This window comes from Anopheles stephensi, chromosome 3, assembly GCF_013141755.1.
Source record: "Anopheles stephensi strain Indian chromosome 3, UCI_ANSTEP_V1.0, whole genome shotgun sequence".
NCBI classification, from domain to species: domain Eukaryota; kingdom Metazoa; phylum Arthropoda; class Insecta; order Diptera; family Culicidae; genus Anopheles; species Anopheles stephensi.
In genome coordinates, this window is record NC_050203.1 from 23604969 (window position 1) to 23627500 (window position 22532).

Genomic DNA, 22532 nt, shown 5'->3' on the forward strand with positions numbered 1-22532 from the left:
GCCATTTTCGGACCGTTTTGCGTCGATCAAGAAAGGAATTCGTGGCCATTCATTCGGTTGGCGTTTTATCGAAATTGATATGCCCCACAACAAAGCCATAATTCCGAGCCGGAAAAACGCCAGCCAGTAGGTTGAGAGAACGCTTATCGCTCGCCCTCTGAAGTTGTTCCCTTAAGACAAATGCATCTCGTTAAGTGCATCGCTCATCGCTCTGGGCTCAGCAGCCAGTAGCAGCAGCCGGACGACAATCTGGTGTACCCCGCAGTTCAACCCCGTCAACAAGCGAAAGGGAAACTCTGCGACACTGCTCATCACCGAGGCCTGCATGCTGCAGCCTTTATTTATGTATTAATGTAATCCGAGCGATTAAGCGAGCGAATGAACCATCGCGGAGGCGTCCGCACGGGTGCACTTTTTGCACCTCCAGACGTCGAGGGCTGCCGAGGGCTCGCGCAGAGTTCACCGGGCCTTTACGCATTTACATTCATTTTAACATGCAATTCGTGGCGTTGCCATAACTCTTCTCTCTTTTTGTGTGGTTGCTTGCCGTCACCACCGCTCAACTGCAGCGTACGTACGCGACAGGTAAGATGCACACGAACGATGCACTTATTTAACGATGTCTTCATCCGTCGTACGCGGTGCCGTGATTTTCTGCTCGTTAACGAAAATTTATTACCATCGTTGGCTGTGGGCAGAAGGGCGCTGAGCTTTGACTTCGGCGCAAAAGGACCTTACGGGCGTGCTTTGTCCCGGTCGGCGTACCCACCACGATTAACTAATGGAGTCGCGCAAATGCGCACAATTAGCCGTGTTACCGGTGTCCACCGGTGGGCAAACATTCTGGTGGGAGTCTCCCGGTAGGAGACTTTGTGTCTGGTTCGATGCTGTCATCGAGCGCTCACAAAACGGCTGCGATTGATTCATCCCGTCAGCCTTTCGTCCGCTTCCATACACATCCACACATGGCCTCGGGTAGAATTGTCGTCACTTTCGACATCATTACATCTCGGGACTTTCTCCTTCCCAGAGCGTCGGGTGGTGATGGTGGTAGAATTCTCAAATTTGTCCCACCGGGCCTCATCCTCAGCTTGGGCGGTTAGGCTCGAAATTTTATGATACCTTTTTTCTACGCTTCTCTTCCACCCTAAGGTTTCCTGGTTGGCTAGGAAAAGTGTTGACCACCCGAGGGCACTATTGAAAAATGAAAGTGTCAATCAAGCGATGGTGGCGGAGAAGCCTTTTCTTCTCGCCTTCCTCTATCGGTGTCGCTGCGTCAGCTGCCAGCTTTAATGAGCCTCAAACGTAGCGTTTTGTTCGTGGCTGCCAGCCAAAGGTACGAGATGTGGTGATGAATGGGGCTTCACTTTTCGGATCGATCGATGGCGGAGGCTTTTCTGCGTTATGAAATGGGTGCAATATAGCTCATTACTCTTAAATTGTCGCCCATGATAGAAAATAAAAGTAACCTTCAGTCAACAAAGATTACTAAGTGTTCTTTTGGTTAGAATCAATCAAATTAAACTTTGTTACATTTTACGAAAGATTTAAGCATAAATTGGCTAATATAAATGTAGCTAGCCGCTCGTCTTCGGAGAAACAGAAGTCTCTGTAAGATTTGTTTAGAGAGTTTTAATCATAATCAGAGAGCCTAGAGAGCATTTGGCCCGCCGTTCCTAGTTTCCTTTGACTTTACTTTCATTCCTGAATAGTCATTCCTAATTCGGATACTTGAAGTAATCTGGACTGAAATCGACAGTTCATGGAAGTGAAAAAAAGTGTCAGTTTTTAGGAAGAACTAGCCCCAATATTTCTGGTTTATTGATGAACCTGAACTTGCTTGACATGCTCTTCTTCTTATACATGCGAGTATGGGACTTATTGGGCTGGTCAGGGTTGAGACAAAGCCAGGTCGCAAATCGCTTTCCTGGAAACTCGGTCCTCTACTTCCTCTTGCATCCGATCTCCGACAGGTTCGATCCCACCTTGTCCAGCCAACGAGCTCGCTGTGATCCTTTACGCCTCGTGCTGAACGGGTAGCTGACAAGAACCTGGACCTAGACATTCTAAATCGATTGTATAAACGCTTTTACTTCCTCTGCTATGCATATTTAATCCGTATCCTAGGGTTAACTTTGACACTGTTTTTGAACTGTTTTTTTTTTTCTTGACGCTACAACATCTAAATGTCTCGGCCTGCCATTTCTGGCTTTCTGTGACTCAGCTCTGCGTACGGGGATGCGGTCTGGATTGGATTTGAACCCCAGCCCTGCCCTGCCGCGTGAAGATCGCTTTCGCTTCGGCCACCGGGCTGCCCCTATATTCTGTTCTGAGCTCTGATTGACTGATTGACTGAGATCTGATTGAAATTTTACAAATAGGAGTTGTCAATTTAAGGCTGACAACACAGTCCTCCGAGTTCTCTAGCCAGGAAATCTTCTTTCTTCGCTAAAATTCCTCTTAGGTCACGCCTGCCGTTTCTGCCTTGCTAAAACCACGTAGCTTACTTATTCATACCAAGTAGATGGATAGTCTGACCTGATTACGATTTGGGATTTGAACCCCGGTCCTGCACAATCAAGACAAGTACCGTGGTATATAAAAAAGGTTATCAACACTGGACGAGAATAATTGGTATGAAATACTAAAACACTAGAGCTCTCCCATGGATTTCTCTTAGAAAATAACATTGCTCAGGATAAATTGGAGTACTGGTTCAGCTCTAATGTGTAAGATAGCTTGTTTCCTGCAGTTTTCCTTATCCAGTAAGCCAAGGTGCTATGCACTCCAGTCCGTAACACAGGAATGTTAATAACCAGCAACTACGGATACTTACCTTCCTTCCAACACTAATGCGGCCGCACTATTATCATCTTCCACATTCATCAAGCCGGGTGTTGAATGGCACATTCCACTGGCAACAAATCACCCGAAACACACACACACACACACAGTTCACGAACTCACGTGCAACTTCATGCATCATCTCGCCTCTCCAACACTCTCCCAAAAGAATCGAACCGCAACAAGATCGAAAGTTTCCGATTGCACTCGACCGAAAGGACTGGCGCACCGTGAAGTACGTGTACACCCTGTAGCTTCCCTCCCGCAATTTCCAGAAAACCCTTCTTCACACATCTTCTTCGGAAGGGCACCAAAATCTAGATAACAACACCGTGTGTTCCCGTGTCCCCGGACCTGGCCCTGGCCGGTCATTCTTTTCGGACCAATCCTGCGCCGAAAATGAAAGGGGAGGCTGCACTTGCGTTTTGCGAAGAAGACAGTCCAAGATTTACGCAGCGAACTCTCACTTTCGACGGTGAAGAGATGCTATCGGTGGCTGGCGTACGCAATGGGCTCATCGTTCGCTGACCTCTGGGGCGGTGTTTTATCCTCGCCCCAGGAAAAAAAGCAAGTAAATGATGCTCGTTTTAAGGGGGTTTTCGGGGGTCTACTTTAAAGCGAAACGACTTACTAACTGCCACCTTAAGCTACGGGGAAGAATCCACAAATGTCAGACAACACAAAAACCACACACGCCGGAAACTAACCGGACAGACACATTCCTGGTCACCCGCACCTCGACGGAGGAATCGAAGTGGTTATTTATTTTTGCTGCAACACTTCTACCACGATAAAATGAAATATAAATCACTTTCACGCGAAAACTGTTATACCGTGTGCAGGGACTGTCTGCGGTCTGGCGCAACTTGCCGTAAATAAAGTTTCACGTGGTCTCGCCCTTTGCACGGTTGTTCCTTCCTTCCGGAAAATCGGGCAACCGAATGCGCCACCTTCCGCCATCCAAACCGAACGAACGCGATAGGCGATTTCTATTGATTTATTTGCTTTACATTCCATCGCTGGGGTCTGCTGCTTCTCAGCGCCGTGGAATGATTTCCCTGGGTTGATTAAGTACTATGCCAGGAACGACCAGGCTTCCTCCCGCGTGGTCACAACCTAAGAAGTGAACCAGAAGGCCACCACCTTCGCTACAACACATAGTATAACCGTTGGATGAATTAGTTTCCCTTTTCGCTTCTTTCGCTCGTGTCGACCAATCAGGTGCGAATTCGGAAGTGATTAGTCGGGTTAATGTTTGATGCACGGGTCTGCCACGGGAAATAGAACATGTCTTACTCGGGGTTGTTGATCGATGAGGATTTCTCCCCGCTTTCTTTACGCCTCATATTACATCCAGCTAATCCTCTTGTACGCTTCTCATCCCACAGGAACGCACGATCGCTCCGGCTCGCCGATCATCTACATCGAGGCGGAGAAAACGCTCGCATCGGGCCTGAACTGTTACGAAATTGCAACCGTGCTACTGTACTACAACACCCTACCGATCCAAAGGTAAGCCTCGTCCTGCTGGAGCAATATCCAGCAATAAAAAACCCTTCAGGGCTGGAAGTCTACCTGAAGACGAACTCTTCGGCAAGCTTGCCATACTAATTTCTGTCCCTATCAAAGTGTAAGATTTACGAGCTCAAAACCTGCCGACGAACGACGAATGCATCTTGATGCTTTTCTGCACATGGTGCAATCCCCTGGGTGCATACGATGCGGCATCTTCCTTCGCGTTCTGTTCGGTGAACTTAAAATTGATTTCACCGATACCGTAAATCATGCTGTGGCTGGTGTAGTAGAAGGCTGTTTTCTTCTAGGAACAGCCAGTTACAATCGTTGCATACCGTTACGCACTGGTATGGTATGAGACGCGATGGGACATAAATTATGTCCGTGTTAAGCTACAAATGTCACGGTTGTTTGAAGGTGTAGCATAATGACACGGTGAACGTTTTGTTTCGTGATCTACTGAATCTGATTACATATTCTAGTTGATTGCAACCTATATGAGAAAGCTTTTGTCAAAATATTGAAAAGATGCAGCTCGATGCCTTCAGGTTTGTTCTCTAGCCAAGTGTGACTTCATGGAGGATTGGGGCGTCTTTTCAAAATGTTAGAACACATGGAATTATGCTATTCAAGGTTTCCTTTTTATCTCCAGTCACCTCACAAGAACTTGCCGGCTACCAAAGCAGTCGACTAAGTACCGTAAAAATAATTATTGCATAATTTGAGATGTAAAGAATCGCGATCACTATCCAACAACGTTGATGGAATTGAATTTTTTGAAGCAACCCTCCGAAATTTTGAAGTCATGTGAACCAACAGCACTGATATAAATTCTGCTTGGATCTTTGACTCCAGCGATGTGAAGTCTAAGTCATGATTGGCCAGAAACGAAGAGCCAAAAACTATAGCTTGTCATAGATTACTTCTTTTTGCAAGTGTTCTTGGAATCGTTTGTGGCCAGGAGCTGACTTTTCGATAGATCATTTTTAGAGACTTGACAAGATTATTCGTAAAGGTTCTACTTCAAATCTCCTCTAGTTAGGCGTATAGCCTTCTCCTTCTCCTTGGCTTAACGACTACCTAGTTCTGGCCTGCCATTTCTGGATTAATAGACTTAATGATACCACGTAGTAGTGGTTGGATGGTCAGTCACTCTTCCACCGGACCGCTGAACAATTTCTGGCTTATTTGACATATTAATATCACGTAGTTGGATAGTCAGCTCTCACTACGGGGGACCAACCTGGGCCCCTGTTATGAACCTGGTCCTGTCGTATGATGACTGGCGTCACTTTTGCAATCAAGATAAGATAAAGAATATCCTCTCCGTGGAAGAAATTCTTTAAAAAAAAATCATATTACGGAGAAGCTCCCACAATATAGTACGGCAAATCACCATCAATAAGATCACGATAAAAAATAGTCAAATAGAGAGTTTTTGTTAAATTCTGATCTGAAGACTGATTTTCGCTTTAACAATGAGTAAACTAGGTGACAGTTAGAAGCGATACACCCGCCATGATGATTGCTCCAAGTGGTGATCTTATCCATCTGCTTTTGGAAGCTACTGGAAAATGGACAAGCTTCTATCGCGACTAGCCGACCAATTCATTATTAAAATATTCTTTCCCAAGCACAAAGAATTAATTACCATCTTGAAGCACTTTAAACTGGAATGGAACACCCATTCGATTCCATGTAGCAAACACATTGAATTCGTTTGGCAATAATTTTAAAGTTCTGGATAAAATTACCATTTATTACACATTCCACGGTCCAAAATTCCAAGGAAAGCACAGAACATGCCCGTAAGCTACTGTTCTGTTACTCCCCGCCAGGAACATTGCTCCAATTTGCGAGCCTCAACAAAAAAAGCACAACAAATTATTACAATCCAAAAAATTCGAAAGCAGCATCACGATTTCAAAAGCAAGCCGTAAAACGCATAATTGAAACCGACCGACCGATGTCCGATCATTTATCACAGTCGTACGTGGTAATTATGGACATTTTTCTTCGCTCCACTTGCGACCGGGTTAGAATATGATGCAAAGAATTCCTGGAAGCCGAGAACCTCGCACTAAAGATTTTCTCTCTCTCTCTCTCTCTCTCTCTCTCTCCTCCAAACAGACCCGCCCATTACACGTTGCATCTGCTGGTGAACGAAAGTGCACAGCTTGCCTTTCTCGACACGATCGAGAGCACACTGCAACTGCTCGACGGTCACCTAAAGCTGTCCGCCATCTACGTGTCCGGTGCGTACGATCCAGCGGAGCAGCAGAACGGACATTCGAAACCGCCGAGAGAGTACCTACGCCCCGGGAGTGTGCGCGTCCGCTACCTTAACAACGAAACGATCAAAAACTTCATCAGCACGGACAATCTGCCGATCCAGTGCTGCGGGTTTTACGTGCACAATCAGCGCGAGTGGGTCGACTTCTTCCAGCTGCTAGAATCGTTACAGCAGCAGTGCGTCGAGACGGGCCGACGGTTGGTGGCCGTGCTGGGTGATCTTCGTGGTGCCGAAACACAAACGGCCGCCCTTCAGCAAGGTTCGGCGGCAAATCAACAGCAACCGTCCGGTACGGCAACAACCCGCCGGCAGCTACATTCGCAGCACCGTGCGCTTAGTCGTGCGTTGATGGACTCGGAGCTGCAGAGCTTGCGCCGCAAGGGACCGAACACGATCCAGCGGTTGCAGGACAAGCTGACCGTTATCAACAACAGACAAACGCTTAAACAAACCAAAAATTTAGTTAGAGCCTTTAGTGTAGATAGTAACAACCTGTTGCGTAGCGTTAGCAGCGGAGCTAGTAGTATTACCGGCCACCACGGCACCGACCTCGACCAGGACATTGTTAACGGGCGGCTGGCGGAGGTGATTGCCATCTACGGGGAGGTGGATCGGGCCGCACGCAAGCTGGAGCAGCTGACCGAACAGCGGCGCGAGCGACTGCGGGAGATGACACGCCAGCGTGCCCTGGACGATGAGATCAATGAGGTAGGTTGAAGAACTCGGTCCTCAAGAAACCGAGCTCCGGAAACACGAGCTTGCTACGGAGATCTTTCCATCCGCATTGGTTGGTGGAGTCTGTGGAATGACCTCTAAAAAACCACACCCCAAACCGGTGACTTTCTCCCCTTCCGAGTGCCCCGACCGGATACTTGTCGTTCCACCGGAGCGTCATAAATAATACATTAGCTTCACTAACTGTAACGCTCCCGAGTCGTATAAATTATCTCACACCGGCGCTGATGATGAAACTGTCCACCGACCGGAAACAGACACTCTCGATTTCTCGAACTCCTGTTCGAACCGGTCCTGTAACTGATCTGATGTGATGATAAATATGTTTTTTTTCTGGTCCATCCTCTTCCCACAGGTTATCTGCTGGATGCGCAACGAAGGTGAACAATCGCTCCGCACCTACAGCGACCCGAGTACCCTCGAATGCCCCGACACGGCCAAGGACTGTGAGACCCAGTTCGAGCAGTTCTACTACATCGCCCGCAAGCACGTGAGCAAGGGCCGCGATCTGTGCGATGCGTCCGGCGAGCTCGAAATTATGCGTGACAACCTCAAACTGCTGAAGGACTGTGTGGACGAGTTCCAGGAACGGTTGGAGCGAGTGCGCGAGCGTATAGAGGGTGCGGCCCGGCTGCACTCCCTGCTCGGTATGCAACAGCTCAAGCTGGACGATGACATCCGGACGGAGATGTTAAAGTTGGCGGAAAAGATTGAAGCTCCGGCACGGTTGGTCGAACGGTGCCGACGCTTGGTGCCGACCGTGCACGTGGACTTGCACGACACCTCCAATGGGGATGGGTCGGCGCAGGAACAGTCCACCAACAGTGTCCATAGCCAGAACTTCCTCAACCATCAGAACAACAACAGTACCAGTGATAATATAAGTTTAGATATAAGCATGTCGGATGATACGATCACCGCTACCAGCACGCCGGAAAAGGGCAAGTTTGGTCAACCATTACCACCGCCACCACCACCATCGCAGTCACTGCCAACGCTTACCGAGCAGACCGATGCGCCTCACGATCATCACCACAGTCAGGAGGGCCAGGGAACGACGATAGAGAGACACCGGCGAGGTCAGCACCATCACCATCACCACCATCATCACCACCATCGGCACGAGGAAGAGGACGAGGAGTTGTCGAAGATGGCCGACTCGGGGCTGGGTGGATGTGATCGGTGCGAAGGAAACACTAAGCTGGAACGGACCTGCTCGTGTCAAAGTTTCGACGATCCTAAGAATGTGTGGTAAGAGTAGGCTTTTTTTTTGGAGAGGAAGTCACCTCTATGTAACACACCTTCACTATTCTCTTCTTACCCCAACAGCAACAACAGTGACGATCTGGACGAGGATTGCTTTGAGGGCATCTCAAAGCCACCGCTGGATCTGCAAATGCCGCTGCAGGCGAATGCGCATCTCTACTGTCACGCCTCGAACCTGCAGCTAGACTACGAGGAGAACAATCCGTTTGACCAGAAGACGCAAAAGTAAGTCACGCTTGACAATAGAACGATCCTGATTCTCTAACTACTAAACCTTTCTTGCTTTCGCTTCAGGACGCTTCTATTGATCATGCGCGAAATGATTGGCACAGAACGCGACTACGTCCGCTCGCTCCAGTACGTGATCGAGAACTACACGCAGGAGCTGTTGCGCGAGGACATACCGCAGGCATTGCGCGGCCAACGGAACGTCATCTTCGGCAACATCGAGCGTATCAGCGAGTTTCATCGGCAGCATTTTCTTAGCGAGCTGGAAAGGTAATGGGGTTTTGTTTGGGGGTTTGCTTGCTTAAGGCTAAATGTCTGTGCGCTTTCTCCGTAGGTAACACCACCCAAGACAAGAATACAAGTGACAAGTGTGAGAGACTACGTGACTGAAGAACACAGAATGGAAATTGAATTTTGTTTGCCAAGTGTATGATTTGCATGGAATTGACAAGGGCCTGTAGAACTTGTATGGGAGAGAGTAGATGAAGATCGTATAATGTCCTCCCTCAGAATGTACAGACTTATTGTCCTGTTTCTCCTATGTCACTCTATCTTTTCTTAACTTGCTAACAATCTCCTTCTGGATCTATCTAAAATCCATCGGAGAATGGGGATCTGTCCTTCAGATGACTCATCCTATTATCCTTTTCTCTTAGAATAACAACGTAGATAGGTAGACTCTTCCCAAAATCTTGATAGTAACGACTGCGGATTTCTCATCCGATCTCTTCTTTCCGACTAAGCATTAACCTTGCGCTGTAAATATCAATCAAACCTAGACTCACTGTACATAAACTTCAGCCTAGCAGTTAAGGACAATTCTCACCGCAAAAAGAAGTTCCCCATTTCAGCCATATAGCGATGCGTCCTCTAGGTGAAAGAGTTAAATGTTGACAATGCGCCAAGTTCGGTAGGTCATGCGGAGTGGCCGACCCTTCCCCGAACGCTAGAGCGGACGACATTACACAACTGAACCGTTGAAAGACTATCGGTCAGCATGGCGACCAACAGAACCACGCACAGACTAAACCAGGCCTGGACTGGAGAAGGGTTTTTGGTTTTGCCAACATTGATCCTCATGTCGACATTTTACCCTTTTCCCCACAGCTGCGAGCATCACCCGCTGAAGGTAGGGACCGCGTTCCTTCGGCACGAGTCCAAGTTCTATCTGTACGCCCTGTACAATAAGAACAAGCCGAAAAGTGATTCGCTGATGAGCGAAAACGGTACGCAGTTCTTTAAGGCGAAACAGATCGAGCTAAACGACAAGATGGATCTGGCCTCGTACCTGCTGAAACCGGTGCAACGGATGGGCAAGTACGCACTGTTACTGCAGCAGCTAATGAAGGCGTGCGCAGAAGTGCAGGTATGTTATCACGCGAAATCCTAGACAAGAGTTCTCGCCTAACGAACGTTAACTTTCGCCCACAGCACACGAACAGTAATCCGGAGATTCTGGAAGACTTGGAGATGCTACAGAAGGCGGAAGAGATGGTACGATTTCAGTTGCGCCACGGTAACGATCTACTGGCGATGGACAGCTTGCGGGATTGTGACGTGAATGTGAAGGAACAGGGACGTCTACTGCGCCAGAATGAATTTCTCGTGTGGGAAGGTAAGGCGGGCAAGAAATCACTGCGGCAGGTGTTCCTGTTCGAGGAGTTGGTGCTGTTCAGCAAGGCGAGAAGATTTCCGGATCGGAAGGTACGCGCGATGATAGCCTGCAAATATAGGAAGAATTCCTCATTAATGCTTTTATTTTCTCTTCTCACCATCTAGAATTTGGATATCTACATCTACAAGAACAGTATCAAAACGTCCGACATTGGGCTTACGGCGCACGTCGGAGATTCGCCGTACCGGTTCGAGATCTGGTTCCGGAAGCGTAAGCCCGGCGATACCTGGACCCTGCAGACGATGAGCGAGGACGTGAAGAATGCTTGGACGGAGGAGATCTCGAAGCTACTGTGGAAGCAGGCGAAGCGTAACCGGGAGATCCGACTGGCCGAGATGTCCTCGATGGGTATCGGCAGCAAGCCGTGCCTGGACATTCGTCCGAGTCAGGATCAAATCAACGATCGGTCCATCAGTATATCGCAGCTAGGCAAAGGTACCTTGGCCTTTAAGATTCTTCAAATCTTGATCGTAATCTAACGATGCTCGTGTTGATTGTTTTAGCTCCCAAACTACGGAACTCCTTCATGGGCACTTTGCCCGAATCGAAGTCAAACAAGCGGCCACAGTCGATCATTTCCGTCAGCTCTTCTTCGTCGGGTAGTTCGTCCGTTAGTACCGGGACGAGTTCGACGACCAGCGGATGTGAGGCAACGACGGTTAGCGTGAGTGGCAACAGCAACAGCTCGTCTGGATCGTCCTCTGCCGCTAGTAATAGTGGCAGCAGCAGTAGTAGTAGCAGCAGTGCGAGCAGTACTACGACCACTAGCATCACCACGTGCAAGCGGCTAACGCTCAGCATCACCGACCCGAATGCTCCGGCACCGCTCAAGACGGGCTACAAGAAGCATCAGCGATCAACGACTCTCGTGAGCCAATGTTCTATGGGTAAGTACCTCCCGCTTCTTGAGAGTTCGGAGATCGCCAATCGACTAACACCGTCTTGTGTTTCGCAGAGAGTGGCATCATAGCTGATATTTCGCTCAGCCCGGACGAGGTACTGGACAATCCGCACTGGCCACATTCGCACCATCATCACCACCACCACAACAACAATCACCATCTACCAAAGCATACCAACCTGAAGAAGACTCACAGTCTGGCATCGTCTACCCTCAGCTCTGGTCCCGTTTCGCTGCCCTCCTCGGTACTGTCGTCGGACGATCCGAACAAATCGGAGGACATCAAACCGGACGCCATGTCACCTTCGGTCGAAACGACCGACCATACCATAACCGTACATCTGTAAAGTGACCACTAGCACTACTACCACCACTACTACTACCACTACAACCACTGCTCTTAAGTGGCCTAACTGAGCCTCACCCGAAATCCGCCCGTGTACAAACCTCCTCGACGGTTCTCCGTCGGTCCTGAATGCATGTGTGTTTGTGAGTGTTTTATTGCCGTAAGATCAAATCGGATAAGCAAATCTTATCCGAGCAGGCGCGTTATTATTCGATTATTTTTAACAGTAACTCGTGCTAGTATTATTTTTATCTATACCGCTATTTTATAACAACTAACTGTGTTTAGAGCGGCCTGCATGTGTTGCAAGCGTCGGAAGGATTTGACAAACTGAAGGAAAGTTTATAAATAGCTAAAGCGCTAAACAGAAAACAGTAAAAGGTAAAATGAAAAAATCGTAAGTTTATTAAATTAAAAAGAAAGAAAGAATAAATAAATAAAATAAAAAAAGAAGTAAGAAAAAGGATACAAACAAACAACCCTGACAAAAAAAAGAAGGAAGGAAAAATAGAAAAGAAGAAACATTCGATAAGAGAAAGCTCTAATTGGAAGGAACTTAATTTATTGTACTCTAGCGTGTTAAATCGTATCTTTAGCGTGTGAACGGCAGCGAATTGATAATCGAATTGAGCGCTCTAGCTAAGAGGAACAGAATCTTTTAAAGTGAGAAAGAGAGAAAAAACGCTATTCAAACTATGAACTAAATGTAACTCTTTTTGGATTACTTTTGCTAACAGATCAGATTAGTTTTAGACAAGAAGGGAGAGAGCAAAATATGTGTTTATAATGTTCAAGAATCGTTCTAAATTCCATTTTTTTTATTTGTAAAACCACCCCATTTCACACGTGCTATGTTGTTTGTTTGTTCTCTTCTTCCGTTCGTGCTTTGTTTGTTTTTTTGTCTTCTGTGTATGAAATACGATAGTGCGGTTGCTTTATGTTTAGGAGCTATTCTTATTACTGCATACTGATAGTAATTATAATTCATATAGGGCCAACCGACAGCGACAGAGAGAAACCTGTAAACGGAGGTGCCTCCGCAAGCGATAAACGTAAGAAATATATATTATTTTATTTACCTACACGTTTTTGGTGTATATTTTCTTTGTGTAGAATGTGGAAAGAATAAATGAAATTGAGCAAAAATTGTTATTTTTCATTTAATTGCATTTTTCGGATCAGATTGTCCTAGAGGATACGTGTGAAATAGTTGAGCAGCACTGGATGATAGGTTGGATGAAATATTTCACGGTTGGCTTGTAACAGACAAGTGATGAAATTTAATATTTCAAATTGAAATATTTCACAGACTACGCACGTGCAGCCCTGGTATTTGTGCGAGGTTTTAAAATTATCGTCTTTTTCAAACGTATTATGAAGTAATATAGGAGATATTACGTAAATATTATTTAATGAGTGTGTTGCAGTGTATATTTGCTTTCAAATCAAAATGACTCAGAGCCAATTATTTGTAGGGTCCTATTTTCAAGCCTGTATTCTACTTGAATATCAAAACCTCTTCGATCAAAATATCATAAAACAACGGCAATAATTCAATGTTTTAAAATGTTATCGTAGAAACATTATGCTACCTTGTAATATTTCTCTGCTTCTCACACTTATCGTATAACCGCGTCGAAATCATAATGTACCAGGCGTCTCCACTATGGATGATATTCTATTTCGTGTACCGAGCCACTTAGTTCGTTCAGATATGATTTATTTACTCAAACAAATGTTAAATTCTGGTTTAAAAAAATCTATGCCAGCCTTACTTTAGGAATGATCCTCAAAGGAACCGGATTGGTCATATGGTTGACTCTGAAAAATGATAAAACTGAAATAAGTTAGAGAAAGTCAAATTTTAACTTTATTTTGCGCATTGTTAACGGTGAAGATAATTGAACGGATTCACTACAAAGAAGTTTTAATTTTGTTCACAACATCCATTTCAAGATTGGTCACGAATTTAAATACAAATCAATATAAATTGACTGATAGCATCGATAATTAAGCAGACACAAACATACTCGGTAAGTACTTAAATTGCATTCAAAACAAAACTGTCCATTCTGAACATCTACAAGAAAAACTTTTCGTTTTAAGGTTAAATGGTATTAAAAACTCAATCGAGCTATAAAAAGTACAACAAATATAATGCAAGAATAAGCGAAAGATCGACTAGAGAACGAGATTTATTAAAGCAAATGAACGATAAAAACCATACCCACAATAATCTACTTGACTTGATATATTTAGCTTAAATTGTTTCAATAATTATAAAAATCACGTCCAAAAAATTGCTCATCAGAATAATTCATTCGTACAAAATCTTACTTCGGTTCGCTTGACGTGTCGCTAGTGACGGAAAAAATTGTTCATTTCTTTCTCATTTCGTTATCTTGCCTGCGAGTTGTGTCAAATTTTGTGATGCATGATAACAGGAGAGCATCCACAAAGGAGGTTACCTGACCTGGACCAGGCGCATTCGACGTTTCTATCTCCTTCGCACTTTGGTGACTTAAATGCAACAGCAAGCGACGAACTCTACATCACCCAAGTAAAGCGCATTGCATAACTCACGGCGCAATACAGTACCGTGCGGGAAAAAAATGTTTCTCAGAGCGTTGTTTTTAATATAAAAATAAAATTAAACAACACACACACACATTTTGGTTTTTTGGTTTGATTTTATTTGTTTTTTGTCTTACTTAACAATTGCACGTTTTGCTAACTATTTGCATGTATTAACGTTTAATAAAACACTGTTCTTTCTCTCTCGTATTCTCTCGCACTTGCTGCATCTTAGACGGGAGGGGGAGAAGGGGGGGGGGGTGCGGTTGTATTTTTCGTTGCTACCTTTCCCCGCATTCTCTGCCACCTTCGTCTCTCCTCAAAACCACTTCCCTTTTTCGATCTCCCCTTTTTTCTGGCCAATTCGTCCTATCACTCCACCCATCCTTACGAGCGCGCGCTATGATTTGTTGGTTAATGTTAATAACGAAAAATCATTGCAATTACACACACACACGCACACGTATACATTGTTCCTCCATTGTATTTTTTCTTCACACACGGCACACACTGGATGTGGGGCGGGACGTCGACGAGGTTTGTTTGTGTGGCGCGCTCGACAGTTGCTGGTGTTTGTAGGGTGGTAAAGTAGCAAACGAGTAGGGACGATAAACAGCGGCCGCCTTTGCTACACCGATGCACTGGGGGGACGGTTGTGCTGTCGATTTTGTTGTTGCTGAGCTTTTAAAGGCCGGGGAGGGGGGTTAATAGAATCGGAGATCAGAAAATACATAAGACACACACACACACGATTTTATTTCTCTTCACATTGGATGCGTAGTTGTGTTGGTTTTCCACGAGTTTTCTTCGCTAATGCTTGATTGTTTCTGCCTTTCTTTTGCGAAGTGTTTTTTTTTCTTCAAAAGCTTCCAGAACTACGTCTTTGTCGTTTCCTTCACTGCATGTTCTCGGCACATTTTACAGCCTGTGTCTTCTCTTCTTTGTTTTGTTTTGTTTTATTTTTATTTTAATTTTCCCTTCTTTTTTTTTCTTACACACTTACTATCTGTTGTCTCGTCTTTCTGTTTTTGATGCTTTTTTTTGCTTTTGATTTTGTTCTATTTTGTTTCTTAACACGTACTTTCGCTCGCTCACTGCAAACCTAATGCTTACTCCCAGGTCTTAATGACTTCGTTGGCTGTTGGAGAGAATGTAGATGTTTTTTTTCACGCGATGTACACGCAGAACACAGAGGGTTACAAAGTTTCATTTTGTGGCACAACAGGATCACAGGAGCACAAGTGGTCGTGACGAAGGGAGAACGGTGAATAACAACAACGAGGAGGGTGATGACACAGGAAAGGAGTAATCGATCATTTCATCAAATAAAAAAAGGTGGGAAGAGAAAAAGAAGAAGAAAAGAAAAACGAAACATTATAGATAACTCATTGGTAAGATAAATTATTCGAAAATAATAGAAGAAGAAAAAGAAACGAAAGAAGAATATTGAAACTTCGTATGAAAAGCAATAATTTTGAAGCAAATAACGTGAAAACATCACAAGAGAAACTGAAGCTCATAAAACAAGGGGGAGGGGTAAAATTTGGATTTTAACGTAAGCCAATCATTTTTAAATCCATTTCGTTGGATGTAAAAAAGAAGCATTTAGAGAGAGAAAAAAGGGGGAGAAAAGCAAAAGTAGATTTCGAAAGCATAATAAAAAGCTCTTAATAATTAAATAGAACAAAATGGAGTTTGATAAGCAATTTTAAAGCCGAACGAAATTATGTGAAATAGTTTGTTTCTTTTGCTTTTGAGCACTTCGATTCGATTGGAAACGATCCTCTTTCTCCTCGGCATATGATTACCTTACCCACACGTATACAAACACACGTACTGTGTGCTGTCTTTGGTTGATGTGTGCGCGCACACACACACACACATACACACTCGGGTAGAGGATGTGTTGTTTAAAGCTGCTGATCGCGCGCACAGGATAGGTTGGTGATGATGACGGTTTGGGTTGGGACGCACACACACACACGCGGACGGACGAACACAAATACGTCGACTCGGACAATATATGTATGTTGATAAAGCAATCACAAAGTACGCACACACACACATTTCTCGATGTGGTTGGCTGGGGTGGGGGGGGGGGCTGAAGGGGTTGGTCGCACTGCGGGGGGGAAGCTCTCGAAGCTTTTTGCTCTTAAGTTGTGTGGCCGCTGACGGTAAAGCTGATGATGATCACAGGATAAAGGATAACGAAAAGGCACACGCGCACACACACGCATCTTGCATTCGGGGATGTTCTTCGGATTCTCCGTTCTTCAGGCGCGAAAAATACACTCAACAGCCAACAGTATCCGCGGATGCGGATTGGTGAAAGAGATCTATATTCTCCCCACGGCAGGGTTTGGAAGGAACAACACGTCACCAGGACGACCGACACTTCCACCATCCAGAAAGGGGGGAGGCGGGGAGCTATATATCATATCCGGAACGAAAAAAAGGAGTAATGGAGAGATCCTTGCCGTTTGGCTTTTCTGTCACAATTCCCCAGGAGTCGATCGGAAGCTGATGGTAAGATGCGGTAAGATGTCTCACGACGTGCAAGAACTGTACGTCCAATGGGTAGCAGATGTGGATCTCTTCTTCATCTCTGACTCCGGATATTGACTGTTGGCTACATTTGCTTACTTTTGGCACAAAGAGTTCCACAACACAGGCACACAAGCAAAGCTGCCCAAGCTTTCCACAAAACCTCTTCCTGATGTGTTCCTCCGTTCCAGGATTATTGGACCCAGCAGAAGGTTTGAAGCATCAAGGTTTTGGGTAGCATTGCAAGGGTGTGTGGTTTGTTGGAGTTAACGAACTTCGATGGAAGAATACGATACACGATTGTCCAACACGGACGAAGGTGGGTGTGGTGGCGGAGGGGAGATAAGGCGGGAATTTTCTTTATCAGCATGGAACATGGAAGTCAAGAGTTGCCCTTTTCGGTGTAGATGAGAGAAGATTAGGCAGGTAGGCAGGTTTGGTGATGATGACACGGTGTGGCTCAACACACACACACAGGCGCTCGCGCTTCGTTCTCTATTGAGGGGAGGGTTTTTTGCTGTGGCGGGGTGGGGAGATTGTTTTTGTTTTGCTTTAACACTTTTCTAATGGAAATCAGGATTGACTGTAGGAGGCAGAAAAGAAGAGAAACGAAATTATCACTATTCAAGTGTTTCCACCATTTATAAAATCACTACATCACTACTAGCACTACAACGGATGGAAATACACTACTACTACTAAATCACTATCTACTTGATTTGTTTTAAGTCTACAAGGATTATTCTACTGTTTTAGGTCTACGCATAAGCTAGGTGCCTCCATTTAAGTTTGCAGTTTGTACAGCAAAAAAAAAAAACAAAATCAGTCTACTTCAATATTCACAGCTGACAAGATCAGGCGATCAGGTACTAACTCTACTAAGAAATCACCAACACACTAAAAGGACACCTTCCATTTCGCCGTACATGCGTCAGGGAGCCGTTCATATGTGTATGAATATTAGATGAAGTGAGAGATGATAAACAGTTGTGTGGATGCTTACGCGCGGTTTCATATCCATCTGCCCGTGCCATTTTGTTTACCTCGCACGGATGGCCATGGGTTCTCGATGCAGAGTGTTGTTGCTGGTTTCGCAGTGTTTGTGCAGGCTGGCTTTCGCTCATCACACAGTAGATAAACACGGGCTCACACACACACAGCCATGCAGGTGCTCGTCTGTTCCGGATGACACGGCGACGAGTTGTGTGTGTGTCACACTTCATTCCATCATCACTCACAGCTGGCACGCACTTATTAGGAAGCTTTCAGAAAAACTCACTCGCACACACGATAGGAGGTAGATAGAGAGAGTGTATTTGGTTGACAGGTGATTCGTGTTGACAGATTTATTTGTTTTTCTCAAGCTGAGAGGGAGATAGGTCGCGTGTTGGGAAGGATGTGTGATAGCTTATAGTTTCTCAAAGTATTCTAAAGAGTAGAGGTGCTTGTGTGGTCACCCAGCTAGAAAGAAGCGGCTTCCGAGTGATGTAAGGATCGGATCGGACCTTACCTATGTGATTGTGAAGCTTCAAGGTACGATTTTGATTTGCTTCACACATTCGGTATCGTGTCGTTAGTTAGGTAAGTGAGGGAAATTAGATAAGAGAGAGAAACGGCCACACACACTCGGAACACGCAATAGGGTTAGTGGGTAAAGTAATTGCAAGTAGTATTAGTTGGTTTGTAGTTTTCGGGTACGTTTAAAATGTATTTTTTTATTTTTTTATTTTGTTTGTTGTTTGTTTGTTGTTTCTTTTATTCTTACTCTGCGGCGCCTTCGCTGCATTTCGTCGACTCATTTCTATAACGACGAATTTTATCCCTTTGTTTTGCCTTGTGTTATGATTGCAAGTTTTTCTTTTTTGACTTATGTTTCTCTTTTTTGCTCTATCCCACTTTTATTAACCCCTTTAGTTATTCCCCCTTGTATGTTTTTCTTTTCTTCCACGTTGGTAAAAGGAAGTAACAGAGTCGAGAAGTGGTGGATTTGCTCTCTTCGCTCTTGATTTGAAATATTTGGATGTTGGTTGTTGAAATCATTTCCAAACCTTCCACATGTTTGAACTAGTGTTTGACTTTGAGGTTCATACTATTGGCTTGAAAGAAGATCAGTGCCTGGTTCTCTTCTCATCTCATGTTAGGCTAATGTTCTTCTTTTCTGTACCAAATATTTCTAGCAGGAAAACAAGAAACTTTAGTGATTTTCTTTCTCTCCCTAAGCTACTGTTCTACTCGTTCCTCTTAGTTAGTGGTTGTAAGGGTTGTAGTTACTTATGTATCCTTATGTTCTCTTCTTCTCCCGTCCCTCTAACCTACGGATCTCTTCTTCTTCTTTTACGATCTTTAATGATTTAATGTTTTATGTGTTTTTTTCTTGCACGATTCTAACAACTGCACTGGGGAAGGATGTTATCTCATGGGGTTTTGCTTTTCTTTAGCGAGTAAAACAACAATTTCCGTCTTCACTCTGCATGGATTTTCTTCTTCCCCCACTTCGGAGGTTCATCCTTCAGGGCAAAAATCTTTCTGTTCAATCGCCCAACCCTCCTCCAAGAGTTGGTAAAGTAGGGCGCCGGTGCTAGGCAGGTTGACGAGACATTTGATTCAAATTTGTTGTTTCATTCTCTCTTATACAAATAAAGCAAGAAAAAACGTTTCCAAAAACCTAGTTCGACAATAATCGAACGCCTTGTTTCCGCTACATTTCATCGTCGCGAGTCGACGAGTATGATACAAAAAAACCTATAGAATATTGGCGCGTTGTAAACTGAACTCGAGGGGCGAAAACAATAGACAAACCTTTTACCGCCACATCAAAAAAGGCTCAGATGTGCAACTGCTCCCAAGGAAGATCCTCAGACACTGTGCTGGGGACTGGGTTATGATCAAACCAAACATAAGGACACTAAGGGAAAATCCTATCTACGATCTCTGTTCTTTTAAAGCAGTTTTGTGTGTATGTGTGTGTTTTAGCATTCGCTGGATGGAATAACGGTGCAAAACTATGCCTCAATGGTATGGTTTTTTTTTTCTTTCGTTTTTCTCACATTCTCCTACATCCTCCTCGTTCCTATTCTAGGCACACATTCTCATCATCATCATGATGTTCAACTAGTTTAGTCTCATTGTTTGATTTACCCCCCCGAGACCGGAAGAGCACAGCCACCACAACGCGGCATCGCGCAGAATGGCATGTAGGACGCCAAAAGAGACAAAACAGGGCAACAGAAACAAAAAAAGGGAAAACCGAACGATTTTCTTTACCCACCAACCAAGTTGCATAGTATTTGCAGGCGAATCGTTGTAATAGAGGCTTTCGCTGTTTGTGCGAAAGAGTTTTCCCTTGACTGCTAGAATTTCTAGCCTTTCCTTCTTACAGAGCTGCCGTGAACATCCCTCGCTCGCACGGTCTACTATGTCATCGTTCATCAACAAAACCATCAATTAGTTATTTGCTTCTGCTCTTCTCTCCTCGTATTTTCTCGTTTAAATTACTCGCCACCATCGACGTCCTTTGCTGTCCCCCTTTTTTTGTTGTGACTTTATGCGCAACTTACGTATTTACCTTCCGATTTCGATTTTTTAAATAAGTTAAGTAATTCACGCTCCGAAAAACATACGCCCTCCCTTACAAGCGAAAGTAGTAGAGTAAGGGGTGTGTAAGAACACGGTTTGTTTGCAGATAGAGGAAATCTCCGAAAGAAGCGCTTCATTCTCTTGTGGTGTTGGTGTGCGTGTCGGCACCTTTTTGGGGTATTCAAACTAGGCCAGGCTTTTCCGGTTAGATTCGGGTTGCGAGGAAGAACTAGTTTTTTGTTTCGATCGGTGTCGATCGAGCAGGAGGGGTTAGTTGTTGTGGGATATCGCTCGCTTTCCCTCGTTTGATATTGCTTTGTGTAATAAATCATTTATCTTTTTTGTGTAATTTAAATCAAGTGTGGGTTAAAGCTTCCCTCCCCCAAAGAAGGGTTCGGGGGCTAGGAAATCTTAAAATTTAACTCAAACCAAAAGCCAAAAACGAAAGTAAAACCAAACAAAACATAACTCGCTCAAACTTATCAAAGCATCAAAGAATGTATAAAACTAAGGAAAACAGCAGTTCAAAACAAAGAAAACACTCTCGTAAGCTGCACCATTTCTTCGTTGTATGGTGTTTGAAAACATGTTTTGGGCCGTAAAAATAGGTTACAAAAATCGTTCGCACTCTTAGCCGTACTATGGGGGAGGGGGGGTTATTATATTGAGAAACCTTTGGAAGATTGATGTTTTGGGGTGGTGGTGGTGGTGGTAGTGATGGTGATCACAGGCAAAAGCCTCTGATGAAACTAGCGGGATATCACGAATGATTTTAATTTAAGAAGTTGTTGGTGGTGGTGGGATAGCAGTAGAAAGGGTAGTTATAATTAATCGTAACAATAGCGCGCTTTTGCTCACTCATTCCTGCTATTATATGCAATCACATACGGTGGCGTCTTGCACGCCCTTTTGTAGTATGTTGGTGAAGGTTCAGCGGCAACATCATCCAGCAAGCCTTACAGTAACAGTACGCAAACATTGTAGATAGTTCTAGGTATATGGGGTCCAATTATACTGCTGAGATTTTTCGGTGTAAAACAAACTGCTGCCGCTCGCTCTATACAAAATTTAAATCTGCCCTATGCTCTTGGTAAGTTTTGTAAAAAAAAAAACCGAATCCACCTCTACTGCGCGTGTTCCTGATGAGTGCGTGTGTGTTTGTGTGAATGAGCTTTCTTCGCGTTGGAAATGTATGGACTCAGTGATGGTATGAAATCCATATGGGGACTAAATTCTTCGATTAGATGAGTGCTCGGTGCGACGAAAAACCCCCGCAACTGCTAATGCATTCAAAAAACATAACAATATGCCAACTACTATCTCCTCTTGCCGCTAACACTCGATTTTGCATCCTCAGTATGCAAACTGCGCACACATCAAGCGGCGCTAAGCCTCACAACAAAATGACGCGCTGACTCTCTGTTCTTGCTCCTGGCACGATCTATACCCTAAAACGCCCCCCGGTTGTTGTTATTGCGCCACACCACCAAGGAGTTTACCGTGGGAGTACCAAGGACCTTGGTGATATCCGACACAACACGCACACACACAGGCACACATTAAAAATAATCTCGCGACCGCTCTCAGCTAACTCTGGCTCCTCCGTGCTTCCACCGGAGGTTTGCATGCGTGCGCACATAAACAAACGATTTTACCACGGTCAACGTACTGTTTTTTTTCTTTATCTAAACTTTACACAATTCGGTATTCGCTAAATAGTTCAAACATATGTATATGTATATATGTATAATATGCCCGAGCGCTGCACGCAAAAGGTGCGCGCAAGCATCAGCAAAGAAGTAGAAGTAGTTTGCTAAGTAATGATTATAGTAACGATTTAAAAAAAAAAACAGAGGGAAACTCTCTCTCTCTCGCTTGATAAACATCAAACTGACACAGGGGGATGGGACAGGAAGAGCTGCCCGCTCACACCATACCCCGTACTACTCCTCCTCTCATACACACGCGGGGACTCGTTGCAAAGCATGAATGATTCCTTTTGTCTTATCTCTCTCGTATTGTGTGTGAGTGTGTG

At 44.7% G+C, this 22532-nt stretch overlaps 2 protein-coding genes across 14 annotated transcripts in view; one reads left to right on the forward strand and one right to left on the reverse strand.

The window, feature by feature from the left end:
* LOC118511319 overlaps positions 1-12887 on the forward strand; it is a 263012-nt gene extending 250125 nt beyond the window's left edge. For all 5 annotated transcript variants that reach the window (XM_036054232.1, XM_036054235.1, XM_036054234.1 and 2 more), the window contains 10 exons: positions 4233-4356; positions 6490-7360; positions 7743-8638; positions 8717-8878; positions 8948-9151; positions 9989-10247; positions 10313-10585; positions 10661-10991; positions 11060-11443; positions 11512-12887. In XM_036054232.1, the coding sequence (XP_035910125.1) occupies positions 4233-4356; positions 6490-7360; positions 7743-8638; positions 8717-8878; positions 8948-9151; positions 9989-10247; positions 10313-10585; positions 10661-10991; positions 11060-11443; positions 11512-11804 (3797 nt within the window). In that variant the 3' untranslated portion in view covers positions 11805-12887. The remainder of the gene's footprint in view (positions 1-4232; positions 4357-6489; positions 7361-7742; positions 8639-8716; positions 8879-8947; positions 9152-9988; positions 10248-10312; positions 10586-10660; positions 10992-11059; positions 11444-11511) is intronic.
* A 2218-nt stretch (positions 12888-15105) lies between these two features.
* LOC118511320 (calcium-transporting ATPase sarcoplasmic/endoplasmic reticulum type) overlaps positions 15106-22532 on the reverse strand; it is a 30500-nt gene continuing 23073 nt past the window's right edge. For 4 of the 9 annotated variants that reach the window (XM_036054238.1, XM_036054240.1, XM_036054241.1 and 1 more), the window contains exon 9: positions 18632-22532. This exon is cut by the window's right edge and continues 717 nt beyond it. Coding sequence is in view for 1 of the 9 variants with exons in the window: in XM_036054242.1 (XP_035910135.1) it covers positions 15487-15515 (29 nt within the window). In the remaining 8 variants the exon portion in view is untranslated. Of the gene's footprint in view, positions 15516-16185; positions 17505-18631 lie in introns of those variants that run through there. The other 5 variants (XR_004906139.1, XR_004906140.1, XR_004906141.1 and 2 more) reach the window with 4 other exon arrangements.